At 36.9% G+C, this 27,320-nt stretch overlaps 1 protein-coding gene across 2 annotated transcripts in view; it reads left to right on the top strand.

The window, feature by feature from the left end:
• The window catches only part of vps50 (VPS50 EARP/GARPII complex subunit), a 72,574-nt gene that overhangs the window by 38,232 nt on the left and 7,022 nt on the right, over positions 1-27,320 (top strand). Inside the window, exons 14-26 of one of the 2 annotated variants that reach the window (XM_086062188.1) lie at positions 2,298-2,389; positions 2,461-2,555; positions 4,411-4,509; positions 4,763-4,853; positions 5,234-5,419; positions 7,351-7,469; positions 9,661-9,767; positions 10,475-10,596; positions 14,283-14,360; positions 14,762-14,842; positions 24,915-25,063; positions 25,208-25,304; positions 26,085-26,243. In XM_086062188.1, the coding sequence (XP_085918314.1) occupies positions 2,298-2,389; positions 2,461-2,555; positions 4,411-4,509; positions 4,763-4,853; positions 5,234-5,419; positions 7,351-7,469; positions 9,661-9,767; positions 10,475-10,596; positions 14,283-14,360; positions 14,762-14,842; positions 24,915-25,063; positions 25,208-25,304; positions 26,085-26,243 (1,475 nt within the window). The remainder of the gene's footprint in view (positions 1-2,297; positions 2,390-2,460; positions 2,556-4,410; positions 4,510-4,762; positions 4,854-5,233; positions 5,420-7,350; positions 7,470-9,660; positions 9,768-10,474; positions 10,597-14,282; positions 14,361-14,761; positions 14,843-24,914; positions 25,064-25,207; positions 25,305-26,084; positions 26,244-27,320) is intronic. The other variant, XM_086062189.1, reaches the window with a different exon arrangement.

Consider the following 27,320-nt stretch of genomic DNA (forward strand, 5'->3'; position numbering starts at 1 on the left):
GACAGAAAAATATCAGTCAAAATTATGCAAATTTAAAATATGAACATGCTCCGGGGGAAAAAATCATTTTCAGTAAAAGTTAAAATATTATAATTTAAACATGTCAAAATGCCATTTTGTCAGAGCCGGTCACTTGATTTGTTTTGCTTTGCTGTTCATGTAAAATTCTAACCACAGAGAGCAGCTGCTCACATTGATACTGTATGTGCCACCAAACATACACAGCCATATGTAGCTACACAGGTAGGTAGTCGGATGATGAAACAGAAAATGGCTAAAACGTCTTATTTGGATACATTAATGGAAATAACTCAGACAACCGAAGAATTTGATTTGTATGGATTATGATGAGATATATGGAATAGCATAAATTAGACAGACTTAATGTTAAATAGTTTCATTTTAATTCCAGACTTGACTACTCTTGAGATTCTCTCCCCGTGCTTTGCTTAGTGTGGTCATTTACTTTAAAATCTATAGCAAAGCTTTCCTTCTGTTAATTGTATTCCTCAAAGAGAGATTAACTCCGGTCCGGTGGGTATCGCACGAGTGTGCTCACACACGATAAACTGCAGTGTGAACATATGTGAAGCAGGAGAACCTTGACGATTTCTTCCCATGCAAGTTGAAGTTGCTCTTGATTGACTCTCTGTGAGAAATGATTACAAATGTGCATATTAGTTGACGGTGTGATTTGTACTTAATCAGAATATTATTTATAAAAAAAAAAAGGCAAATTGTTTAAAAAAAAATATAGCAATATGCTTCTTTTTTTCCTGATTATCGTTGTTCAAATGCAGACATGCTGCTCACACATTGCACTCGACTCCATATTAGAGATCTTCTATACCGCTTTTTTTCCCAGACCGATACCAGTACGCATACTCAACTCTTGAGTGGCTACCGATACAGAGTACCGATACCACTATTGTGTTTGATACATAAAATTTCCCTAAAAAAAACAATGGTAGATATATATTTATTTAAAATAATTTTTTCTTCAAATTCCATGAAATTAATGGATTTTTTTCCTTCTAATTTCTAGCACTCGGGCAAATTATAAAACTATAAATCGATTATTTTATCTATATCTATCTATATCCCATAAATTTGCAAAAATAAAAAATAAAGTATTTTCTTACATTTACGAGAGACCTAACTTTATTGCACTTTAAAACAATTGAGAATCTTTAATTTACAATTATTGCATTGCAATTACGAACATAGTATTTTCATCTCACCCTTGCTGATGTCAGTGTTTGTAACACGTGTCATTTTCATCAACAAAAATAAACTAAATCATTTGAGCAGCCACCACCTCCGCATAATTTAATTTAAAATGTAATGTTTGTGGAGTTTTTATCACGTCTTCGATATTTAATAATAATTGTTCCATAAATGTATGCATAGTAATCAATGTTGGATTGAATTGAATCGAGAGAAAAAAAATCGAAATATATTGAAATAGAATCTACCCAGCCTATCTATAACGCCGCCGTCACAGGTAACTCATGAAACCTTGAAATAAGGCTGGGTATTGGACAGGTACCGATACCTGGTATCGGTACTCACCAATCCTTACTCCATATCTACATAAGCCATGCTATATGGAACTATCGCACTGTGTGCAATTTCTTCTTTTTAATGTCATTTATTCTATTTGATATGGTTTTTTATATATACTGTATAATTCTACTTCAGCAGCATTTGGGTTATTCCCTATGTCCTTGATATCTACAGTAGAGCATTTCTCCAATAAAAATCCTTGAATCCTATGGCACCTGCTTTTTAGTGGCGCAATTGATATTTTTCTGTGTACAGAACAACCTCAAAGGCTCTGATGCTTTCCCGCGGCATTGACAAATCCATACTCACTGATCGCTACTCAACCAAGGTTTCACCGTTTTTCTTTTGCCTGCAAGCTACTTTGCTTTTTGGAAATGACCTTGACAGGCCCATCTCCAGATCCTCTCATCAGTCACTCTTGCTTCTTGCTCTCCATTCTGAGTGTACTCAGCTGACGTGAGGTGGTGGGCGAAGCTAAGAAGTTGGCTTCATTGCACCACCTGACAAACAAGGCGGACATCTTAGGTGACTGTCATCCAGTGTTGAACATTTCATTCTATGTTCCCCTCCACTGCTGATTGACGGCCAGTGTTCAACTTGAAATTGTGACTCATTTGCAATCTGAAAGGACTTTATACATGAATGCCCAAGAAGATAATAGTGAAGACACAACCAAACAATAGAAAAGTGTGAATGTGTTTTATTCCTCTGTTCTCTTTTTCAATGCATAGAGGATGCAGTAGCGGCAGAGTCTGATGAGTTGGTGATAGATCGCAGCTATGTAAAGAAGAAACTAGAGCATGGACTGACACGCATCTGGCAGGTTGGCTGCCGAACCTCTTCAGACGTTTCGTTTCTGTTCCGATAAATGACCAATTTTTCCCATTTCATCAGGATGTCCAGTTAAAGGTGAAGGCCTATATCCTGGGGACCGACATGTCGAACTTCAAATATGATGACTTCATCGTGGTGTTGGATGTCATCAGCAGGTATTGTTTAATTAAATGCCAGTGCGCTTACTTGCTGATGATTTGTATTTCATCATTATTCTATCCCACCTGCCATGCTATGGAGGAACAAAACTGCCCAAAAAAAAAGAAAAAAATATATATATGGGAAAAAAGAAAAAAGAAAAAAAAATGGTGTATACACAATTAAAAGTAAAAATGAATACACATTGAACAAGATAAAAAAAGATATATAAATAGAAAAAAAGATAGAAATAAATACAAAATAATATATATATACATAATTAAAAGTAAAAATGAATACACAAATAAAAAACAAGATTTAAAAAATACAAAAAAAGGTAGAAATAAATAATAAATTCATAAATATATATATATATATATATATATATATATATATATATATATATATATATAATTAAAAGTAAAAATGAATACACAAATAAAAAACAAGATAAAAAAATATATAAATATAAAAAAAGGTAGAATTAAATACAAAATAAATAAATAAATAAAAACGCCCTGTTCTCATATTCATGCCACGGACAATGTCAGCATGAAATGCGTAAATGTTATCCATTTTTTTAATTAATTCAATTATTTATTCATTCATTTATTTATTTATTGTTATTATTCAGTGTTTATGATGTCTGCTGTATTTTGTTTAAGTATACTTGTTATTTGTCAATTAAATTATTTTTTTTTCAACTGGGCCAGGTGGGGGAGAATCTGATAAGGTTCCACTGTAAATGTCAAACTTGGGAACAAACTTTACTGATGCACAACCACTAGTAGATGACATCATCGCTCCAATTTGTATGAAATAAACACAGTTTGCGTGTCCATGGGAGCAATGGCTGCATTTTGTGCAGCCTACATTTTCAACTTGTCGATTATAAAAGAACGGAAAAAGACAGAAAGGAGAGAGTCTATTCTGTCGTTTGGCAGATTGGGTGTATATATAATTAAACATAATATGTGGGTATTGAAAATGTTGATTTTTTTTTTTTAAAGGCTTGCAGTGAATGAATTAATTGATACTTGTTTTATTTACTTTTTTACTTACTCACCTACTTCTTGTGTTATTAATTTTATTTACTAATTTACTGAAGTACCTATGACATTTATTAATTCATTTTGTGTTATTTAGTTTTACCTGTCTTTACCGAATGATTTTTATTCCATTTATAGCACATCGTATGCAGCGACGGTTGTTTTAAAGGGCTTTATAAATAAAGTTGAGTTGAGTTATTTTTCTTATTTTGGCAGTTTTGATCCTACGTTCCGTACCGTGCATCGGATTCGTAGTCATCAGACTAATGTAGGATTTCGAAGCAACTAGATTCCTAGAGAAATAAGTTTGCATTTAATTTGACGCATGACATTGTGCAATGTATGGCATGGCGTACACGACAGGAATACAAAAAAAAAACTGAAAACTAGATATGTTCTGAAGTACTGTATTTGTACCATTTCCTCAGTCTTATGAGTGACAGCTTGCAAATATCAGCCATGTCTGTTGCCTGGCTCACTTGTCAGTCAGCAAACAATTGCACAAAATGCTGCCGTGCACTTGCTCCCTCTGTACATCATCAAACATTTGAACGTGGCACTCACACTAGAATCTGGTTCTGGATAGAACGGCTTGATGGAGACCCATGAGAAAAACTGTCAGAGAACTCATTCGCTCATTCAAAACAATGTTGGGCATCCATCTGCATCTTCACTTTTGAGCGATTAACTGTCAGTCACCCTAAATTGGACCTTTTGCCGCTTGCTCGATCGTTACTGACCAAATTCATATTTTCCAGTTCACAATAAATTTTCCATTTTTCCTATCTCTTATTGTTGTCCTTAACGCTGTATTCTCTCCTAGGCTAATGCAAGTGGGTGAGGAGTTCTGTAGCAGTAAATCAGAGGTCTTACAAGAGTCAATTAAACGCCAGAGTGTCAACTACTTTAAAAACTATCACAGGTGAGATCATTCTTATTTCTTACTATAATAAGAAACGTTTTTTGGACTCTCAGTGGCCATATGTTTGACGTTTTCAGCTTTTAAGAAATATCCTTTCTTCTTCTCCTTCAAAGTGTAATGTAAAGTCCCTCGAGAGAAATCATTAATTGAATAACTTTTGAAATGCACAATGAATTATCTGCTTTGACTGTGTAGGCTGTTAAAACCTTTTGAAAAGGTGTGACTCATTTATTTTTCTTTGACAATTTTGTAGGGCACGGCTGGAGGAGCTGCGTATGTTTCTGGAGAATGAAACGTGGGAACTTTGCCCCGTCAAATCTAACTTCAACATCTCACAGCTCCATGTGAGTTTAACTCTTTCCTTGCTGGTTTCCGATCAATGTTGTCGCATGGTTCATTCATATGAAGACTTTTAGATGTACATGCTGCCACTATTTTACAGCTCTCATAATAGTAAAGTGAGAATCTAGTTTCTAATGCTGCAAAATGCCAGTTTTTTTATGGGAATATGAATGAGCTGCAGTGGAATGAATATATCCCTACCAGATGTACTAGTTTCTACTGTAATACACAGAACTTTTTTAAATGTAATTTTTAAATTCAAACCTCACTTTTCAGCACCACAATAGTTTGCTTTTTTTATTTTTATTTTTTTAATCAAATACGTTTTTCAACGCTTCCATACTTCTTTATATTTTTCCATGTCACGTCTTTCATAAACCAGGAGTTCAAGTTCATGGACCAGTGTCGCTCCCCTCCGCTTTCCCAGAGCAGACAGGGTGCGTCCTCTGCCATCCAAATCCAAGAGCAACTGTCTCTGTTCCAGCAATACCTGCAAGAGGGAAACCCTTTTGAGATGCACATTGAGCAGAAAGAGGAGGAGACGGAGGATGTGCTGGCATCTAATGGGGTAAGTGCCAAAAGAGATGTAGAAAAGAAAGAAATGGTTCTGTATAAGCCTCTGACAATAACTTTAGTTTTCCTGGGGCTTGTTTTTCTGTTTCCCCGCAACAATCCAGCCAGATGCAAAATTATGCAAATTTGATCTTCGATCCGCTCATTGACTATATTACTGGGCTGCTCAGCCCAAAACCTCTATGATAGAATAATTAGCTCGAATAATATACATTATTTATATATATCATATGATTGTTCATCATCCATTATGTACAGTATATACTGTATAGATATTCATCTTGTGTTGACAGCATCTACCCTCGAAGTCAGCATCAACATCAGTGAGATGGATATGACTAATTAATGAGGCTACCTGTTGAGATACACCACAATGTTTATAAAGAGACACGTTGATTAATTGGCACACAATCCCTGTTGGGCTTTAGGTGGTTTGCTTCAGACTGTTAAAACTTTAAGTGACATGCATGTCAAGCTTTGGTATCCAAGAAACAGATAGAGCTGAACTTTATGTTGATTGTGTTAAGTAGAAATGCATACAAGTCAAGCTCACGCACATTTTTGTATTCTGTAAACCATGTAACAAATTGATTTAGAATCTAATAAAAAGTAAATAAATATTATTTCTTGACAATATGTCATTTATTCTGATTAATATTACATTTGTGGAAGTTATGCAGCAAAATCTAGCCGTTTTTTTCCATCTCAGGGGGCGGCCATTTTGCCACTTCCTGTCGACTGAAGATGGCATCACAGTTGCTGAGGTAACGACCAATCACAGCTCACCTGTTCTCTGAAGCTGGGCTGTGTTTGGTTGTTATCTGAGACCTGAGCAACTGTGATGTCGACATCAATGGCCGCCTTGCGATATTGATGATAACTGCTGGATTTTACTGCTTAACTCATTCTCGGAGCACAATATTATCCAGAATGCTATATTTAGTGGGGGTGCGTAGAACATATTAATGTCAAGATTTTTTTTGGGGGGGGGGGGGGTTGTCTTCCCCTTCAAGTGATGTAAATGTACTGCAAATATATGTCCACTTAAAATAGAGTAAGACCTCAGTTTCATTTTTCTGCTACATTTTCATGACGACCGAGTGATTGTGTTGAGGATACCAAAGACACTTTATTGTGATTTTGACCCTCATGTGATGGAGGGACAGGACAGCTGTCCTTCAGTGTACAACACATTCCAACTGACAGCTACACTGAAGAGCGAGGCGCGCCGATCTAGTGATTGCTTCCTTGTACGCTCCCTCAGCCATATATCACACTAACAGAGGCACACAGTGGTCACTATTTTCTACCGCCGCCTTAAGAAAAAAGCATTCAGTTGTTCTGTCAAGGTCTATTTGTGAATGATCGTCCATTTCTCTTATTATTACACTGTTTATTTTTTATATGGCTATATTATCCTTTTAAAGCCATATTGCCTTATCTAATGTGTCAGGCTTTCAAAGCCCAAGCGTTCCTTGTGCTTAAGCCTGTAATACTCGAGTTGTTGTGATGCTTGAGCTCACAGTTAAGGAGGACAAATAATAAATATATTGAATTCTTTCCGGTAAGCTTCAACTATTTCTTATCTGGAAGGTGTTTCAATTCATGGCTATCCTCTCAAAACAGACGCTTATCATTTTTGCAGTTGTATGCCACCAGGATGTATGATTTGTATTTATACTAATGAGACATTTAGTAAGTTAAGCTGCTTTTGATTATGCCTTTAGTACCAAGAGAGAAAGCCCTCAAAATGTCCATTTATTTACAATATGGTCATTTGTATCAATGTGATTCTGGTTCACAAGTGTTATTCCATCAGAGCCCCTTCTGTACAATATATTCATTCCCCTTGTGTATTTTTCAATTTGACCTTGCTCCCCTTTCTTTCATCTTCCTTTCTGTCACATTCTTTTTGCCTTTTGAAAGTACGAGTCTGACGAGCTGGAGAAGAGCGCTTATCAGGATTACGACAGCGACAGTGACGTCCCCGAGGAGCTCAAGCAGGACTACGTTGACGAGCAGACGGGAGACGTTCCCCTCAAGAGGTCAGTCGAGCTGTTTCATGCTGTGCGGTGACACATAGGACACACAGGGGACCTCGAGTGGCGTTTCATAATAAGTTCAGGTGTCTATCATTTCTTCTGGCAGGTATTTTATATGTACTAACAGACAAAAAAAAAATCAAATGATCAAACTCAGCCCGTGACTGTAATGAGGATAAGCGGTTTTGTTGTTATTTCAAGTCGTCAAATCACCCACTCCTTTTTTTTTTTTTTTTTAAATACACTATGCATAATTTTCGTTCACCTTCTCTTAACACTGCTCTGTAGGCAGAAAGCTTGCCATGAAATCATGAAAATTTCTCTTTCTTCCCACATTGATTATTGTGGACTAATTTACTGTGCTGTAGTTGACTAGTCACGACTACATCGATGACCAAATCTGTCGATGGCTAATTTAATAGTCGAAGTCATCATTAGTATTTTTGCAGTTTTGTTTTAACTGTCAAAACTGCCTCGCCTCCCACTGTTACTGTTGATCATATGCCTGCCCGTGGTAATCTGGGTCATACCTGATGTAAATACAAGCATTATGGCATATATCGGTGTTAGCAACAGAGTCCGTATGTAAGAAAAAAAGGCTTAAAATGTTTAATTCCATTTTTTTTTTTAACAATGATGTCGTTGAGGTTGGGCATTCCCTTATTGTCAAAAGTGCTCTTATGCAAAAGCAGGACCAGTGGTTGCTGGGAAAAGGCAATTTGAAATTCAGCGGCCATTGCCATTTTCACAAAAAAAGCGGGGGGGGGGGGGGGGGGGTGAATCGAACTGCGATATCTCAGAAACCGTTGATGTGAGCCAGCTGAAATTTGGAAATTAGATTTTCCATGCTATGGCACGCAAAATATATATATAAAAAAATTATACGTAGGTTTTCACTCATTGGGCGAATTAACGTTGGATTTATTTTAGTTTCCTTTGCCTTTTTCAAAATTTTCATCTGATTTCACCGTCTTCTACAATACAAAAAATAAAATAAATAAAAAAATATATGATGCCTGAGGATGAAATACGTTTACCAGTATCTCGTTTTGTATTTATGAATAGTTTAATTGCACAGCTAGAAATGTTAAGGCATGCACAGTATCACCTTCAATTTAAATTGCACCATCATTTATAAACCTGCCAGTAATGCTGGTACAAGCTACAAAGTTGAATAAAAGTTGAATATACTATCATCTTAACTGTCTTTATTTGTAATTGACATATATAGCGGATTCAGGCTGTAAGCTAATAATGGTGATTTAATAGCAGCTACTTGCTGGTGCAATTTACATAGGATCCGATAGTCGACTAGTTGTGACTACTTTTGGTGGCTAGTCAACTAGCATAATAGTCATAGTCTCATAATAGCCCAAGTTGCTATAATAAACATTTCTACCTCATTTTTCTTTGAAATAGGAATTGAAAGTATGTTTGAGATGATTTTGAAATTGTTAATGATCCCTGTGTAGCATGCTTGAGTGGCCGCATAGGAAATAGAAGATTGCTGCTTTGATTCTACAGCAATTCCAATCCAAGCAAGCCTATTAGCTTTGATGATATGCGTACAAAAGCAACTCTTATGTTAGGGTCAATGATTTGATATACATTTTTTTTTTCTTTTAACAGACTTATACAGCAAACAAAATGTGCAGTACTATTATTTATTCATCAGCTTGTCAGTTCAGAGGCATTGTTATGGTATGTTCCATTGAAAATGTCCTGTCATGAAATGCAAACTCACATATTCATTGCACCATTACGTATGCGCTCAGAGTTGAATCTCATTCTTTCACACGACACACTGGCTGTTTTGCTCAGACGCTCACCATCGCTTAACCCTATTGGCCGAAAGCCACTAAAATGCTAATATCCCAATATTTTAAGACGGAATAGCTAATGGTTCATTATGAACTGGGTCGTGTGGTCACATCCAGTAATTAAATGCCCCATGTAATGATTGCTGGTTAATGTAGCTCAATGATGGGTGTCAGGAGTCGAGTTCTTCATGCTTACCAGTTCAGAGACCTCACCCCAGGGGTCTTTTTGTCTCTCCGGCATTGTGTAATGGGTTCTGATGGATCAATTAGAACAATTTGCACCCCCACTGAGGTTGTTGTCCTGCTCTTTCGCAAAGAAATACAGTAATAATGTTGGAACCTATTTTGTCCTGTCACGTCCCTTTCTGTCACAGCGTGTCTCGCGAGACTATAAGAAGCAAGAAGAGGTCAGATTACAATCTGAATAAGACCAATGCCCCAATCCTTACCAACACAACTCTCAACGTCATCCGGCTTGTCGGTGAGTCCTTTGTCAGCATACATATACATAATACGCTTGGCATGCTCTTGGGAGTGGACAGATCTGTTTCAGGGGTTTTCGATTGTCTGGCCGCCGATATTCTCCCTAATGAAGTCTTTCGCACATCCGCACGTTGTGCTCTCGTCTGCTGCTTGTGTGACTGAGAAGCAGCAATAATGGTTAGCCTTTGCCCTGAGCTCTGCCCTTGCACTTTTAAAGAGGTACTTAGATGTCCGAGTGACATTAGTACAGTATGCAAATGTAATGTGATCCAGTGACGGTCCTCATGGTTCAACTGGGATTTAATTTATTGTAATTTCACACTTTTAAGCTCCTGAAATTTTTATTAAATAGCAGGAACTTTTCATTCATGAGAGACTGGCTCGCCGGGAAAATGTCCACTGATTGATACTGGGATGCAATGTTTGGACAAAAGTATTGGGACACCACAGTTGTAGTAATAATATCTTCCTTTTCTGAGACGACTTTTCAAAATATGTGATGTTGGGATATTTTTGCCACTAGATAGACATTGCTTTGTACTCTGGATCACAGACCTGCTAAAATACAAAAGGGCTTTCCTCAAACTGTTTCTACAAGACTGAAAGGATGCAATGAAAGTCAAGCTCAAACCCTGGTTGATGATCTCAATAATGAGAATTTCTAGACTTTCTAACTACTGATCCTTTTGTGTCTCGTCCTGTCAGGGAAATACATGCAGATGATGAGCATCCTGAAGCCGATTGCCTTCGATGTCATCCACTGTGTGTCGCAGCTCTTTGACTACTACCTCTATGCTGTTTACACCTTCTTTGGACGAAATGACATGGTACAGTATTGTAGGGACTCCTCTGTAAAAACACTCCGTGGTCGGGAAGCGCGAACTGAATATTCCGCACCACTGACTGAGATTGTGACAGAGTAACCTGAAGGCTCTCCCTCAATTTGACAGATTAGTTTGCCGAAACAGCAACAGTAGCCCCGCTGGGAGTTGAATGCTTGCAGGAGAGGGCGAGAATTGTAGATTTATGATTTTCATGGGTGAATTATTCCCTTATTCCAAAACTCTCACTCCCTCCTAAATGGAGTTGGTGACTCAGTCAGCATTTTGATTCGGAATACAGATTTTCTGATTTAAGAACAAAATTGGAATGGCAGTACAAACTCATTTACCCCTGTTGTCATTTTAATTAATGGCATAACATTGTCTGTGGTATACTATTCACCCTATACAACAACATCTTTATTTTATCAAACCTCCTCCGCAAATTCTGCTCCATACTTCCCAAAAGAAGCAATGTACTGTAACAATGTAATCTCTGTTTGATCTTGAAGACCCCCCCCCCCCCTTACTCGCTGTTGACCATTCCAATATAAAGACGGGAGGGGTAGGCCGCAGTTGCCTGTGACCCTTAAAAGGATAAGCAGTAGAAAAAAAAAATGAATGGAGGGATGTTTTATGTTCATTGGATTATCTCTTTGCAAATTCCATCTAAATGATAGGTCGGTTTACCCCAGAGGTCCGCAACCTTTACCGCCAGAAGTGCCATTTTAGGCCAAATAAATAACCAGAAATTTGTCTGGAGCCGCAAAGAAATTGAACATGGCGATGAAGGAAACAGAGTATTAGTGTTTGTCTAATGTACTGAGGGCCCAAGAGCTAATTAGAGCTACACCACAACACAAAATGTGCAGCATCCAATACATAAAGATTAATTTTCTTCTATCTTTTCTGATTTTTTTGGTAATTCTTCATACTTCGTTTTTTATACCTTTTTAGACTTTTTAGAACTTTTTAGATTTTTTTGACATATTATGGTAATTTTCTTCCTCTCTTCTGATTATTTTGGACATTTTATGGCTGTTTATCATGCCTTTTTTGCTATAAATGTTCTGATGTTTTGGCAATTTTGTGGACATTTTATAGTAATTTTCGGGATTTCTTTTTGTTTTTGGATATTTTCTAGTTACTTTTTGAATGTTTTTTTTCTGCCATGTTTTATTATGATTAAATTCTCTGACATTTTTGTTAATTTCATGGAAATTTTCTGCATTCCCACTTCCTTTTTGGACATTTTTAGGTAATTTTAAAAATCGTTTACATCTTTGTCTCTCTTTTACTGACAACTTACAAATTTGGACTGATTTTTTTTTTTTTTGATTATTATTATTTTTTAAATTCTAAATCATGAATTAATTTAATTTTTTTTTAATCTAAAAATAAATATAAAACAAAAATATTAATTTATAATAATTCTTCACAGGAAAAGGACTAATGTGGCTCAAGAGCCATAGATTGCTCTGGTTTACCCCCAACTCAGCCCATCCTTGTCTTATTTACTGTGCTTCACAGTGAAACAAAACACATTTGTGTGTTGTCACCTTTGAAGTAAAATTAAATGTTAGCAAGGGAAAAATGACTTCTGTTGAGTTGAAAGAGATAAAGAGGGTGAACGCTCCACAGGGGTTGCTCTAATACAAATTATTAACGCTTCTAAAATAAGCTAGCGTACTATCATAGTTGGATCTTCTTTTCTGTCCATCTTCCACCCACTGCAACACATTGTTTCTGTTATTATTAGCTCTCATTGAGGACCATTTTATGATCTATCCCATTTCATTATTCGTCTCATTTAGAGAGGCACCTACAGTAAAATGCTAATCAGCCCATGAATCTTTAAAAAGCCCTTATGTGGTGCACATATGCTGCTTTTTTGACCCAAGATTGACCCTTTTTACTCTGCCATAACCAAGATGGATCTGTTTGACTTCTCCGGTTGAAGAGTCAAGGCTGATATTAATATTCAAAAGGGTAAATACTCCATTATGTGTTTATATTGGCTCTGGAAAAGTGCTGAACTAAGGCTGTCACACATATGGTAAAGATGCATTATTTTCCCTGAACAGACTTCATAAATAATCAGGCGTTCATCTGTTTGGACTTAGTGCAAAATACTTCATATTTCAGACTTGGATGCGTCACTAAAATGCCTTCTTTGGAGAGAGACAAATTAGGGAATTCTACAATGCTGCTATAATGGTAGAGTTTCAAAATACAAGCACTTAAGAATTGAAATGAGCTTCAAAGTTTCCATAAAATATATTATATATTTTGACCTTTATTTTTACTCACTGTTTTTAAGTAGCTATGGGTCCTTTTCTATTAGCTAAAGATTTACTTGTGTGTTTGTTCCTATGCTTCAAGTTCTTGGCAAATTTGGCAATAAATGATAGGCACAACGGATTGCTGCTTAATGTAATTTGACCCAACTTTTTGAGTTAATTTACTCAAAAAGTTGTGTTGGGGTATTTTTGACCCAATTCAATTGGGTTGTTCAATTTAGCTAAAAAGTTGGGTCCCTTGAAAAAAAAACAGCAATCTAAAAAAAACAGTTTAAAAAAAGGGCTATTTTGTTTGTTATTAATTTAATTTAAATCTGAACTTTTTGGGTTAAATAACAAAAAAAAGTTGGATCAATTCATTTTGGACCCAATTCATTTGGGTTATTCAAGTAAACCAAAAAGTTGGATCAAATGAATAACCCCCAAAGCAACCGAAAAATGGGCTGCTTAATGGTTTATGAATATAATTTGACCAACTCAACCTTTTGAGTTATTTAACCCTAAACGCTGGGTTGGTTGAATTAACCCAAAAAGTTGAGTCAAATGAATGACCAAAGCAACCCCCCAAAATGGGCGTTTTTTTGGGTTATTAATTTAATTTGACCCAACTTTTTGGGCTAAATAACTTAAAAAGTTGGGTCAGTTCATTTTGGACCTATTTAAATTGGGTTATTCAACTAACCCAAAAAGTTGGATTAAATAAATAACCCACAAAGCAACCCCAAAAATTGGGTTGCTTTTTGGGTTATTAATTTAATTTGACCCAATTTTTTAAGTGTTGGGTCAAATGAATAACCCACAAAACGTTGTTTTTAATGGTTGCTTTGTGGGTTATAAATTTAATTAGACCCAACCAACTTTTTGAGTTATTATTTTTTTTTTACCTCTAAAAGTTGGGTCGGTCCATTTTTGGCCCAATTTCGTTTATCTTTGACCTTTTTTAGAGTGAACTATAAAATAGGAAGTATGCCGTACTTTATGCGCCATTACTTGTAATTTCTTGTGGAATTGTCTTCATTTTGTAAATGTTTATTTTTACTCACTGTTTTAAGTGAATATGGGTCCTTTTCTATTAGCTAAAGATTTACTTGTGTGTTTGTTCCTATGCTTCAATTTCTTGGCAAATTTGGTAATAAATGATATGCACAACGGATTGCCTACAGCCATCTTGTGGCATGTTAAATGACAGCTTATAAAAAAGGGAAACATTTTTAGTGTGATTTTTCTTGGTGAACAGCGCGTCGCCACGGCAACAGCGTGTTTTTTTTTTGATTGCCATTTCTCAGGCACATCGAAATAAAAATTCCTCCATTTGAATATTTTTCATCCTCAATGTTTTAATTTTACTCTCTCCCCCCCCCCCCATTTCTGTGGTCCATATGTCATCTATAGCCTGTCCCAAGCCCATCTTTGCCAACTCATGGTGGCAGAGAGTCGGGTACGGCCCGCATGGTGGGCCCTGCTTGTTTGGTAAGCGTAGAATAAGGCCTGCCTTGCCATTCCACACCCTAGTCAGCACTTGTATGGTGATTTGAAGGTGTGCGTGATCTGCTTCCTCAACTGACACCAAGTGCATCTCAAAGTAACTTCAGAGGCGTTTTTTTTTTTTTTGTAGTGCTTCCAGCCTCTCCACCCTCTTCTTTTTACCTCTGCAATAGTTTGTGAGAATGTTTTATTTTGACGTGTGCTCCTTTTAGTTACCCCTCCCCTTGTTGAAATAGGGGTCAGCTTGAAACCCAAAGACTCTCTCGTCTCGGACCACGCGAGATGAGCCCAGATGTGTATGCGTGTGGCATGCCTTCACACTTTCCTGAAGTGTGTGCTCTCATACAGGCAGGTGTTGCTGACGCTAACGTGTGTGTTTTTCACAGTATGAATCATCGGGCCTGGGCCTTATCAGCAGCAGACTGAGAACCACGCTGAACCGGATCCAGGAGAACCTCATTGACATGGTACGGCCGCAGCACACCGTCTCTTCACTCTCATGCTTCCTCTTTCTCCGTTACAATTGCTCATTACCTCATTGCCAGGCTCATTTTCTGACACAAACATGCTCTCCCCTCTATGGCCTCGCCATTTCTCTCCTTTTAATGATTTTTTCCCCTCTATTCTCTCTCACTATTCGCTCCATATGCCGAGAGAGCCCGCAGCCTATGTTGCCACCAAATACATTATGGGTCATCATTATGTGGCCAGTGGTCACTCACACGCATAGCTCGCTCTCTCTAAGTGACCAGAGCAGGCCGGATTCGTACGTGTTGTTCCATTAGGGGCTTCAATGATGACAATTAGTCTGATGCGATCCATACTCTCATGATACCAGAGCTTTTTTTCCCCCTGCAGCCTGGCTCGTCTGATCCATGATGATCCCAATTCCATTTTTTCCACTTATGCTTTTCAGTTGGCTGAATTTCTTCCGGGTTTTAATCTGAGCTGCATCTACATTGCCGCTGAAGTTTAGTTTCCCCACAGAAAAAAATGAAACTTTTGATGACACCTTTTTGGGTTGGTTCTAAAAGGGGTCTCCTGTGTGATGTAAGACTTTATCCAAATTGTGCTCTCTCTCTCTGCCTTCAAGTTTTGAATATGTGGAAAAAAAAAAAATTTGGGGGGGGGGGCAGCATTTTTTCACTAAGCTTAAAGTTTCTTTTTTTCACATTTTTCTTCTTTTTTTCCAGACAAAAATATTTTTTTCCAGACAAAAATATTTTTTTCCAGTAAAGAGATAAAATCCTCTTACCTTGCTGACAATTTCAGTTGTCACTTCAGCCTTCGTCAGTGCTGTCAAATTTCCTTGTGTGACGTATCTTAAAGAACCTGTGTGTAAATCTATTGGAGTGTATTTTATCAGTTTAAATTAATTATGTTAAAAAACAATCTTGGAGAAATGTGCAACTTTATTCACAAGACTGTGACATTTTGCCAATGGGCAAACGGTCACATAATTTTAAAATTGCAGAGGTTAACTCATTTGCTCCCAAAAACGTATAAATGCGTTCTATTTTAAATATTACCATGCTTCCAAAGACTTATTTATACGTTTTAAAAAAAATGTTTTTTATGCTAGAGCATACAGAAGGCTTTGATGCAGCCTCTGAACAGAAGAGAATACTTGAAGCAATGGTATTTATTACAAAAACGGCCAGCAGATTGCAGCAGAGTATAAGAGATCAACCAGGGCCATGTTGCAACAAGCTTTTTTTGCCAGTGTTTTCAACAGGAATGTGAATAATGATGAAACGGAAATAGAGACAAATATACTTTCCCCCCCTGACTAAAGAAGAGACTCTAATCTTTTTTTGTTTTGGTAGGTTCCATGTATTCATGGCAATAGAACAGAATATTCTGTGGGACATGCAAAATCAGTCAAAATCCAGTAAAACAGCCGGTGAAAATAGCTGGGAGGGAATGAGTTAAAGTGCAACATGTATAAATGCAAAGATACAACAGGAATGCTTTAGCCAAAATTCCTTGCATGTATGCTGAATTATAGACTGTGGAGTGACCTATAGATGCAAGCACCCCAGCCCCTCTAAAAACAAAAAAACAAACAAACATATTTTTGACAGTACAGCACAATGGCATTTTGCAGCAATAGCAATGTGAACTTCTTTGCTGCAATGTTCACATCTTCAGGGATGCCCTGAGGAGGAGGCTGTAAAAAAAAAAAGACAAAAAAGTTAAAATAGCTGAATAAATAAAACAAAGCAAGCGCGTACTGTGAAGATGTTTTCTTTCCTCACGAGACATGCAAGATTTTCATTTCAGTAATTAACTGACGGCTGAAATTTACAGACTATCTTTAGAACTGTGATAACAACAACTATAGTATTTGACGAAAAAAGTATATATATTATATTTACATGTTTATCATATATCACAAGCATTTTAAGCACTTTTAAGCAATATTACTGGACAATGAAGGGCCAATTCATTTGTGTATTAGTTGCAGGAGCCTGGTTTGCTCAAAGTTTCAATCATTTCAAGCGTCATCACAAATTACGTAACACATATCTTGCAGTAGAGCGAACCGCAAAACTTCCTTCACCAATTTAGAATACAAAAAATGCTCTCCTGTTTGTGAATTACGCCGCCGTGATGAGAATGGAAAGTAATTGCCTGAGATGGAGAGATTTCTTTGAGTGTGAGTGAGCTCTCAACAGGCAGTAAACATTTTTTGTCATCTTAGTGCACTTAGTGGCCAATTTCAGGGGGTAGGAGTAAAAAAAAAGTGGCAACAACCCATTTTGTGTTTTTGTGTGTGTCTAATAATAAGAAATGCTGGGAAGAAGAAAAAATCTTGTGATCACAATGCAACTATTTCTAAATTCCTCTTATTTTATTTGGCATTAAGAACGCAAATTGTCCTTTTGTAGTCTCGGTGACTTTACTTCAACCCACTTGCATGCAAATGCACACACCACGTCCTCCAGAGATTGCGCAGGCTGGACCTCATTTGTAAACAGATTTTAAAGTTAATTATACACTGCATTTCAATCGAGCTGTCAAATCCTTGCGGTTGTGCTCCCCTGATTTGACGTTGCAGCGGTTTGATTCTAAAGCCAGCGTGCTGGTAATGACTCAGAGTCCCACATGAGCGGTGGCGAGGTACCATCTCATTTCATCTCAGGTACGGAGTGGCCTCATCTTAAATTGGAAGATCTGCAGGGAAAAAGAGTAAAAACATCATCCACCTTCTTTTTCCTGATAGCGTGTTGACATTTTTTTTAAATTTAAAGTTCCTTCAAGAGATGTGGTGGTCAAGTGGTTAGCACCTGGTGTGGTTGGATGTTTGTATACCTTCCTGATAGCCTTAAGATTTTTTATTATTTAACGCTATTTCATTTAAAGAGATTGTGGATTTATAGAAAAGCAAATAGTCAATGTTTCACTCCCATTTGCTGATTTAAATTCCATTTACCTCCGTGTAAGTCGTCCTTTTTGGATTTTGGTCGATATTTGGAAGGGATCCGCTGCGCTGTGTAAACAAATGGTGTCATCAATAATGTTTCTGGGGGAAGATTTGATGAAACCACCATATCAAGTTCATGGCCGAGACCCATCTGTGTCCACGCTGTCCCTGGTTGAACGTTCAGCTGTGACAGCTGTTGAGGGCCCCTTGCTGTCGGCAACATTTAGAAATGTCACACACTTGGATTTTCAATGAACAACAGCGCAAATGCATTTCTTTTGTCATTTCTTCCTTTTATAGCCTTCATTTCAATCTATTTGTTATTCGAAGCTATATGGTAATGATGATAGGCTTTATAACTGCACTTATTTAGCATGTATTTTATTGTTATATGAGATTAAATACTGTATATATTACAGAAGAACCTAGACAAGCTGAACAGACTTGCTGGGTGAAAGTAAGGTGCACAGAATAATGTGTAGCAAGCACAGAGGGGAGTGGAATGCAAATTTCACATAATGTATAGTCCTATAATACTGCACAAGGAAGCCATTTGTCTTATCTGAGTGGCAGCGGTTCTTCACTTTAATTTATCTGAGATATGCTTTTTTTTAATGCATTAATAGATGCTACTGTTTTGCTTAGAAAAAGGGTTCTGCTGGGCACAGCAGTTTATTTTTTTTTTAAAGAAACAGAGTCCGTGAAGTGTGGTTATGAGAGCCATGTGCACATATTTAGTCTAGTCAATTTGGGGTGAGGCAGTTATTTGGCTTGTGATTAATTGAGATTACATTTATTGTACCACTGGCCCTGTCTAAAAGTGTCTAGAGTAGCCACGATCTGTACACAAATAATAGTACTGAATAATACAACTTAAGTATAAGTAAAAAGTATGTAGTCACAAAATAATAATTGAGAGTAAGCATTCAAAGAATACTTAACTTCTGTAGTAACTGTTGAGTAACTTCCGATTAATTGTTCTTTCAATCAAACACTCTTTAATTAACCTAAATTGGATCAAAAAAAGACCGATGCAACTTTTTAGGTTATTTAATTAACCCAAAAATGGTGGTTAAATGAATTACCCACAACAACCCAAAAAGGTTTGATTAATTTAATTTAATCCAACTTTTTGGGTTAAATAACTCAAAAAGTTTTGTTGGGGTATTTTTGACCCAATTCAATTGGGTTGTTCAATTTAGCCAAAAAGTTGGGTCCCTTGAAAAAAACAAAGCAATCTAAAAAAATTAATAAGAAGCTTTGTTGGTTATTAATTTAATTTAACTTTTTAATTTAAATTTTAACTTTTTGGGTTAAATAACTAAAAAAAAAGGTTGGGTCAGTTCATTTTGGACCCAATTCATTTGGGTTATTAGAGTAAGCCAAAAAGTTGGATCAAAGGAATAACCCCCAAAGCAACCGAAAATGGGCTGCTTATGGTTTATTAATGTAATTTGACCAACTCAACCTTTTGAGTTATTTAACCCAAAAAGTTCAATTAACCCCAAAAGTTGAGCCAATTGAGTGACCAAAGCAACTTCCCAAAATGGGGTGTTTTTTGGGTTATTAATTTAATTTGACCCAACTTTTTGGGCTAAATAACTAATAAAGTTGGGTCCATTTATTTTGGGCTTATTTCAATTAAGTTATTCAACCAACCCAAAAAGTTGGATTAAATGAATAACCCACTTTTTGGGTTATTACTTTAATTTGACCCAACTTTTTAAATTGTTGGGTCCAATCAATAACCCACAAAACATTTTTTTAATGGTTGCTTTGTGGGTTATTATTTTAATTTGACCCAACCAACTTTTTGAGTTTTTTTTTTTTACCTCAAAAAGTTGGGTCGGTCCATTTTTGACCCAATTTGGTTTATGTTTGACCCAACTGTTTTTAGAGTGTACTATAAAATAGGAAGTATGCAGAGTACTTTATGCGCCATTAATTGTAATTTCTTGTGGAATTGTCTTTATTTTGTAAATGTAGTATTTTGTGGTTTGCTACAGTTGACAGGAGGGTGAGTTGTCTCTGAGAGAGAAGGCACTTCCTGTTTTTCAAATACAAACCATATAGAGTAGACACGTATACACACAAGTATTCGGTCACAGGTTGCAGTCTGCTCCCAGTAATTGGATCGTCGCCTTTCAGAGCGCATCACTGTCGAAATCGGTGTCTTTGTTGTGGCCTGCTCACTCGCTTCTAGTAAATGATCCAACCAGCCAGAAGGGACTGGCTTTTGACAGCAGTTATGGATCATAATTAAGCTCTACGGTACGACTGCATTTGTCAGAATATCCAAGTATTGACATTTTTGGGGGGAGTTGAGTGGAGAGCGCAAAGCGTCCTCACTGAAAGGTTCAGCAGTAGGTCATGTTCCTTGGCTGTGATAAGGAGACAGTTGATCCCCCTGGAGCCACTTTCGGTTTCTTCAAAGTTCCCTAAATTTCTTACATTCACTGGTGACTCATCACGGCCCCCGTGGGAAGAACACACTGCCATGCATAAATGCACGGGAATTTAGATATTCTCAACTCTCACTCATCAGACTATTTATTCTTCCCGAGACAACAGTTACCAGAATTTATGGAAAATCGAAGTATGTTCAACCAAACACTATCGGGATATTGATGTTTAACTGTTGTCTCTCAATCTCAAACAAGTCATTTTCTTCATATGATTCCATTAAATAGCTGTCAGCTCAGATGGCTCAGAAGGGCCAGTGGTTGTCAAAACAAAACAAAGAAAAGCCTTCCATTTAACATGCGTCTAATGAGAACAAAATTTCGGGTAATTGTGTGACAAAGAGGTGCAAAAAGATCCCACTTGACAGTAATTGCCTTGCAGCCAGTCCACTTGAGCTGACCATGAATCTCCATGGGCTATAATGAAGAGGAATAAGCAGCCAATCATGATAGAGACACTGCACCTAAAATCATGTTTAGAATACCTGCTGAAAGACTCGTTTATTACAGCAGTGATGATACAGTTTGTATTTAGTTACTGCGTTGTTTTTTTTGTAAATTTTTGGGGGCAAAAATGTGAGTGTCCATGTTGATTTTATTCATTACAGTGGGGAAATAATACCAAAACAGATTATATATTATATATTTACTACACACTGAGTGAGTCATTTCATATTTTCATTTTATATTTTGGATGATTATAGCTTACATCTAACAAAAACTCACAATTCACTATCTTGACGAATGAGAATATTATTGTTACCCAACCTTCATTTATTGATTGAGCCACTTATTTTACATGGGAAAAATCTCACAGCACACAAAAATGCTACATAAGGTGCTAATAAATGATGACCACGTCCCAATTTCCTAAAAAATTTATTCACGTAGTGTGAAATCTGGGCCTGATTAGTTTAACACAAAGCTATTCTTTTATTAAATGAATGGCATCAGGCGCCAATGTAAATTTGTTCTGCATCAAGTGAAAGGGCATTCTGCCTTCCACTATAAATGTTGGAATAAAAAAAGATGAACAATGATACTTTTTTTCAGACCGGCACCAGTTTGAGGACTCAAATATTGAGTAGTCACCGATACCTATACCAAGTACTAATACTTTTGATACATAAAATTAATCCAAAAAACAATGACAGCTCATTTTAAAGAAAGATTTAATTAGCCCAATATACTCTATAATTTTTCCTTAAAATTGCATAAAATAAATGGCAAATTTCTATATTTCTAATTTCTAGTTCCTGATCATAAAACGGCATCAAGAGGGTAGCCGCCGCCGCGAGTAGTGACAACTTGAAATAAGGCCGGGTACCTGGCATTTGTACTGACCCGCTAAATAAAAAAAAATGTGTGGGACAAATTGATATTACGATGGCGTATTAGGGCCACATATAAATGTAATGTTTTTTTAGGGGGTAATAGCTGAGAAAAAAATTACAAATTTACGAGAACTAAACTCGCAAATTTGCGACTTTATAAAGTTGCAAATTTGCGAGAAAAAAACTCATACATTCAGAGAAATAAATTCGCAAAATGGCAACATTACAAAGTGGCAAATTTGCAAGAAAAAAACTTGTGAATTTACTAGAAATAAACTTGTATATTTGGTAGGGGAAAAAAACTCAAGCAAATGTGCGAGTTTATTTCTCATACAAATTTATAATGTTGCAAATTTGTCACTTCATAAAGTGGCAGATTTGTTTTATTCTCATAATAATAAATAAATAAATATATTTATACGTGGCCCTAATACGCCGTCGTATAATATACAACACAAGAAACAATAAAAAATACTTTTAATATCGAAATTGGCCTTTTGAAAAGTATTTATCTACACTATGTATTTAATTAATCTGTATGATATGAGTTTGACTAATGGAATTCTAATTTACTAAGTTAACAGGCTCCTGTACTTGGAAAATACTATATAATGTTATGTAGTACATAGTAAATGTAGTGGTAACTGTTGTGGAGGCTTGGAGTAATAGTAAATTTAACAGGAGAAAATCTATTTTTTACTATCTGACTGGCATCATATGTCACTTGAGTGAACATCTGTGTGATGTTTTTAGGGTAATTATTTTTGCATTAATCAATGAGATGGTCAAATTTGAAGGTTGAGGTTAGTTTTAATGACTTTTTTTTTTCACACATAAGTGGTAGTTTCTCATCTAGTTAGTCGATTGGGGGGCATCACAATTTTCATAAAAGACTGCAGCAGGTTTTGCCCGTCACTCGGTGGCTTTGCAAACCTAGACTCAAACTCTTATATATAAAGTTTTATTGATCTTGTTTTGAGAATGATTTACTATGCAAGAGCAGAATTTCAAAAATGATTAATCTTGTTTTAAGATTATTTGTCTTTTATTTCTTACTTAGTTTGTAAATGCTAAAATGAGTTCATTTCCATGCATAATAAAATAAAATGCTCTAAGAGTTTCTCTGATGATGTTCATCTTGATCCTGGCTTTCCTGTATCATTGTACCAAAAGCAATATGAGGAGGAAGAGAATCCAAATCCAACGGATACCATAAAGCTCTTCAGAAAGTAATGGCTTTCTTGTATTGCACATTTGTACTCAAAGTATAATTTTCAAGTGAGCAAATCCTCCTGCTTTATCTTTTGATCAGTTTAAGAGAAAAACAGGCATCCACTGTGATCCCATGTGTGATCTCCCTCCTCATTCCGTGCTTTACGCCTCCTATCTGTTTTGAAATTGATAGCGGCACATTTTCCGTCTGTGTCCTTTATTTCCAACGGGAATTCAATGCTTTATTTTGAAATCATTACACAAGTGTAGATAAGCTCCCAAGCTTTGATGGCCTCATCTTTTACAGTGCTGGTGGTCCACATGGGAGAAGTGTGTGTGTGCGTGTCATTAATACCTACAAACAGAAACAAAACAACTTTCCCGTTTGCACGTCCGCTGAATATGAATGTCTTAAAGAATATCGACGCGCTATTCAGGCAAGCGCTTCCAGGCTGATGTATAGAATTCTTTACAGAAGCTTAGAGGTGGATCTTATGCGATTGCAGGGAATACATTTCTGTCTTTTCAGGAGCTGGTATGATCAAAGACGTGTGCCTTCATTTTATATACCGGGAGAGGACCAAGTATGAAAGGGAAAAATGATCACACTATTTGTTCCCCTTGTCAAAACAGATGGTATTTTTACTCACGCATCTATTTTGTAGCACTAATTGCTATCTTGTCTTAATTTACAGATGATGAAATTAACATGAGAGTTAAATAACTACTGTTAGACCCTGAGGAGATTTGGATCTCATTGGGATTTTTAGAAACCCGAATATTGGCAATATTCAGGTTTTGAAAGGGTTATTGACTGCATGTAAACTAGAGGGTGTCATGGAAGGGGATTTTCACACCCGGCCCATCCCGCTGCCACAGAAATAAATCCCGTCCTAGACCATAGTGATAAATAAATAATAATAAAAAATAAATACATACAAATTCCTGCCCTGTTTCGCTCCCAGTAAAAACGACTCCCACTCCCATACTGCTCCCATTTTGGAGATCAGCTAAAAAAAAAATATAATAATAATAATAATTTAAAAAAAAAAATATATATATATATATATATATATATATATATATATATATATATAAAGAGAGAGAGAGAGAGAGAGAGAGAGAGAGAGAGAGAGAGAGAGAGAGAGAGAGCAGACTCCAACGTAAGAATAAAATAATTCGTCATTGTTGTTGTTCTTATCAGTGACGATCTCCTGCTACTCCCTGTCCTGATTAGATAATTACAATAATTGCATAAACGTCTCTGCAACTGAAGACTTAAACTACGCCATAGTATTTTAAGCCCTTCCACAGGTAGGCATATAATGATGAAATCTTACCTTTGACACAATCGCGATGTCATTTCTTATGAAATATGAGTTATTTCGGCTGCAATTTTTCTTAGCCGGAAGTCAAACGCTCGGTTCAATAAAATCCCGCCTCTACCCCTTTGGCTGCCGCGCCCCTCTTATGACGTCGTCCGAGCCGGCTGCTTCGCGTATTGCCCACGAAACATACCGATTTTTAAAATGGACTCTAAATTTCACGGGCTGCTAGATCTCTGCGCACAAATATGTTCATAAAGTAGGCGTGGAGGCTTGTCCGGGAAATTCAGGATTGTGAACTACTTTAATGACTAATAGATCCCTGTAGATGGCGCCGTGGCATCACTACACATTGAAGGCGATTTAACATGTCTTGCCTTGTTCTCATCAAAGTTTTTTTCCTATTATTAACATTTTCATCCCTCCCCCTTTATAAGAACACCGGATCAGACTACCCCACTTGGTTCCCAGACAGAATTTTTCTGGGTAATTCCAATGCATGTTAATAGGAAACCTTTTTTCTATGTATTGGTATTCATGAGTTTTTGCAGTGTATCCAAAGGTTTGGTCAGCATTTTTAAAAATTATTTTATTTATTTATGTTGCAAAGTTAACACTGTTGTCACATGGGTCAAAAAAGAGGATGATGTTCCACAGCACAGTTTATACCGTATATATAAATAATGTATCTCGCTGAATAACTCAAAGCATTAAAAAAAAAAAAGCGTATGTTGACTTTTGGCTGCATGCTGATCCGTGCATCCACTTCTGTCATGCAGGAAGCAGGCAGTGAAAATACTGGCATGCACGGTCCCACAGAGGACAGGAAGGAGAAGGTGCCGAGCCCCCACCTCAGCCAAATGGTGGTCCTCACTAACAGCGGTACTCTTTACGGGCTGGCACAGAGAGTGGTCGCCACCGAGTCCCTGTAAGTATCCCCTGAAAATATGTAAGCAACCTATGTTAACATTAAATATTAAACAGCATGGAATGCTACGTTCACAAGTTCAATTTTGTGTACCACAACCATGATAGAGATAACTATCATAACATGTCTGGTCATCTTTCTCAGTGTGTTTTTGGCTGAGCAGTTTGAGTCGCTTCAATCCCATTTGGACACGATGATGCCTGCTGCCAAGAAGCCCTTTCTGCAGCAGTTTTATTCCCAGGTAGGACACACAACAGCCTGCACCTTTTTGTCTAATTAACAAAAATGTTATTTGTCACTGTCAGTAATAGATGAAGTGATCCAAATCGCTTCTGCAACGACTGGGGGACCAACCATACCTCCAGTCGTGATCAAATGTGACACATTCGACATTTAAATGTCTAAGCGGGTTATTGTTACACGAGGTGATAATTCCTTAGGATGTTTTCTGTTCTTTCGTGGTTTCTTTTTGTGCCATACATAACAACGAAACAGGTCCATTTAAAAAAAAAAAAAAGGCCTTTATCTTGGTGTACTTGGAAGTTACTCCTTGTGAAGTATTCTGGAGGCACTCAATTCATTTTCAACCAGCACTTCTCAAGAAACCAATTTCTGTTCCAGGAGCAACGGCGAAGTCACCCACCGCTGTGTGCCATTCTCTCCGCTAAAAAATAATCTGTCACTCACATCAGCCAGCTGCTCTTTTCCTGGCACTTCCTGTTGCAGGAACTTGACATTTGAGATGTATAAATCGTGATGGAATGCCATGTTAGGCAAATGGCTTTGTGCTGCTTATATTTGGGGTTCGTTAATTAGCATTTATTTTTGTTTAGCTGTAAAAAAACAAAAAAACAAACAAAAAAAAAGCGAGATGTTTTCTAACATTTACACTTTTCACTTTTTTTGTAACTCTGTACCGTTTTGACATTTTGTAGTCCATATGTAAAGGAGGGACCATCGTATTCAATTTTTATCTAATTTGACCACGTACATATTGACAATTCTCTGTTTCTTCTCCCAGACTGTGTCTACAGCCAGTGAACTGCGGAAGCCCATTTACTGGATCGTGGCAGCCAAGGCCATCGACTACGAGCAAATGTTGCTCCTGATGTCTGGCGTTAAATGGGACATTAAAGAGATCATGTCCCAGCATAACATATATGTGGACGAGCTCTTAAAGGTAATGCGCCTAACACTGTTGTGTGATTCTATCCATTTTCTGTGTCCTCAATATGGCCGCAAATGAGCTGGAGCTTATCCCAACTAATTTTGGAGGATCATTTACGCCAATGGACACGTTTGAACATGCATGTTTTTTTAAATGTGGGACAAAGCCAGAGAACCAAAATAAAACACACACAAGCAGGAAAGCCTCAGCCTAGACTAGAAGCCCTGGTGTAAAAATTAAGACATTGATTTTGAGTTAATTTAAAGTTCCTTTAACGCCACCAATTTTTTGAACGCGTGATTAATAGTACAGGCTTTACAAGTAAGGGGCGGTCCCTTACTTGTAAAGCCTGTACTAGGGGATTTCCAGTCACAACGCAGCAGACACGTCCGCTTCAAAATTTTGCAGCAATACATTTTATAATAATGCATATATTTTTGGAGACTAGGGTCAAGTTTTATGTTACAATTTTAAAAATGTGCAGAATTTCGCAAGTAACTTCATGCTAAATCATTCAAACCCAAAAACGTATAAATATGTTTTTAATACTTTGTCCTTCACTCCCAAAAACATATTCATGCATCTTTTATGTTTTTTTTTTAATGCTAGACCATGCAGAAGACTTTGATGCAGCTTCTGACATGAAGAGGTCGCTTAAAGCAATGATAGTTATTACAAAAAACGGCCAGCAGGTGGCAGCAAAGTATAAGAGATCAGCCAGGGCCATTTTGCAAAAAGCTCTTTTTGCCATTGTTTTTAACAGGTTTGTGAATAATGATGAAACTTAGCTATATTCTAATGCTAATGGCTGCAAAATGGAAACAGATACAAAAATCTGTCAAAATCCAGTAAAACAGCCAGGAGCGAAGGGGGTTGCTTCAGTTTACTATCTAATCGCCTGGCACTCCTAGTTTTGTTTTTTAAACAACAAATGTTCATTAGCTATTCTCCTCCTTCAGCTTCTTTCTGTCACACTTGCAGAATAAAAACTGGAAATTTGATTCGTGGTGCTGAGCCAAATGGCAACAGGTCATGCTGAGCAAACACTTTCTTTTTTTAAGTGTGCAGATTGGATTTTTTGTCAAAGAT

Source organism: Leptonotus elevatus, chromosome 19, assembly GCF_054856555.1.
Source record: "Leptonotus elevatus isolate MCC_2025b chromosome 19, RoL_Lele_1.0, whole genome shotgun sequence".
NCBI lineage: Eukaryota > Metazoa > Chordata > Actinopteri > Syngnathiformes > Syngnathidae > Leptonotus > Leptonotus elevatus.